This window comes from Helobdella robusta, assembly GCF_000326865.2.
Source record: "Helobdella robusta unplaced genomic scaffold HELROscaffold_23, whole genome shotgun sequence".
Taxonomy (NCBI): Eukaryota; Metazoa; Annelida; class Clitellata; order Rhynchobdellida; family Glossiphoniidae; genus Helobdella; species Helobdella robusta.
The window spans coordinates 866,049-867,469 of NW_008704216.1; the positions used below are offsets into that span (position 1 = coordinate 866,049).

A 1,421-nucleotide genomic window follows, 5' to 3' on the forward strand; every position below is an offset into this window, starting at 1 on the left:
AAGGATGGAGTTGAGATGTGTTGTGGCTGTGATGAGGCATGGGGATCGGACGCCCAAGCAGAAGATGAAGATGGAAGTCAAACATAAAATGTACGTGTGTCTGTGCGTGCGTGTGTGTGTCTGTGTGCGTGCGTGTGTGTCTGTCTGTCTGTGTTTGTATGTTTGTGTTTATGTTTGCTTATTCGTATTGTTCGCATGATAAACATATTCAGTTGCAATTAATCAGTTAATCCTTCAATCAGGCATTCATTTGATCGATCAGCTGACCAACCAACCAACCAATCAACCAAACATTCATTCATCTGCTCAGTCACTCAGCCAACTAATCAATAGACCATTCATTCAAGGTTCTTCAATTTATTTGAGAAATATGGTGGGTTTCAAGCTGGACATTTGAAGCTGAAGCATCCGAAACAACTGCAGGAAGTTCTCGATATTGCTCGGTTTGTTGTTTGGTTGGTTGACTGACTGGTTGACTGATTGGTTGGCTGATTAGTTGACTGATTGGTTGACTGATTGGTTGGCTGATTAGTTGACTGATTGGTTGACTGATTGGTTGACTGATTGGTTGACTGATTGGTTGACTGATTGGTTGACTGATTGGTTGGCTGACTGGTTGACTGATTAGTTGACTGATTGATTAGTTGGTTAGTTGGAGGATTGTTTGATTGGTTAGTGTTAGAATTATTATAATTGAACGAACAAACACAAACAAACGAACAGCCATTCAATTTATCAGTATTCAACTAATTGACAGCTCAGCTATACAATCAATCAATCAACCAATCAATTAACAAATCAATCAATTAACTAATCAATCAATCAATTAGGTTCTTGTTATCGGAATATTCATCTCGTCCGGACGGCGACTTATTCGAGAAGCAGTCGAAACTGGAACAACTAAAATCCGTGCTTGAAATGTTAGTGGATTGAATGAATTAATGAATTAATGAATGAATGATTGAACGAATGAATAAATATATAAATACATAAATGAGTAAATGAATGAGTATATAGTAAATAAAAAAATATATAAAAAAATTGTTGATTGATTGATTGATTGATTGATTGATTGATTGATTGATTGATTGATTGATTGATTGATTGATTGATTGATTGATTGATTGATTGATTGATTGATTGATTGATTGATTGATTGATTGATTGATTGATTGATTGATTGATGGATCGAATGATTGATTGATTGATTGATCGATTGATGGTTGAAGGTACGGTCATTTTTCTGGCATCAACCGTAAAGTCCAGTTCAAATATCAGTCGCAATCATCACCCAAGAAGTTCCAAGAAAAAATTGAATGTATGTTCGTGATGATGATGATGATGGTGGTGGTTACGATGATGATGATGAAGGTTATGATGACGATAATGAAGGTTATGATGACAATGATGATGATGAAGGT

General features: G+C 35.8%; 1 protein-coding gene across 1 annotated transcript in view; it reads left to right on the plus strand.

Moving 5' to 3' along the window:
* HELRODRAFT_149890 (hypothetical protein) overlaps positions 1–1,311 on the plus strand; it is a gene marked incomplete at both ends in the record, with an annotated part of 4,514 nt that extends 3,203 nt beyond the window's left edge. Inside the window, 4 exons of the mRNA XM_009018920.1 lie at positions 4–90; positions 348–443; positions 831–920; positions 1,230–1,311. Of these exons, the coding sequence (XP_009017168.1) occupies positions 4–90; positions 348–443; positions 831–920; positions 1,230–1,311 (355 nt within the window). The remainder of the gene's footprint in view (positions 1–3; positions 91–347; positions 444–830; positions 921–1,229) is intronic.
* Between the last annotated feature and the right edge of the window lie 110 nt (positions 1,312–1,421).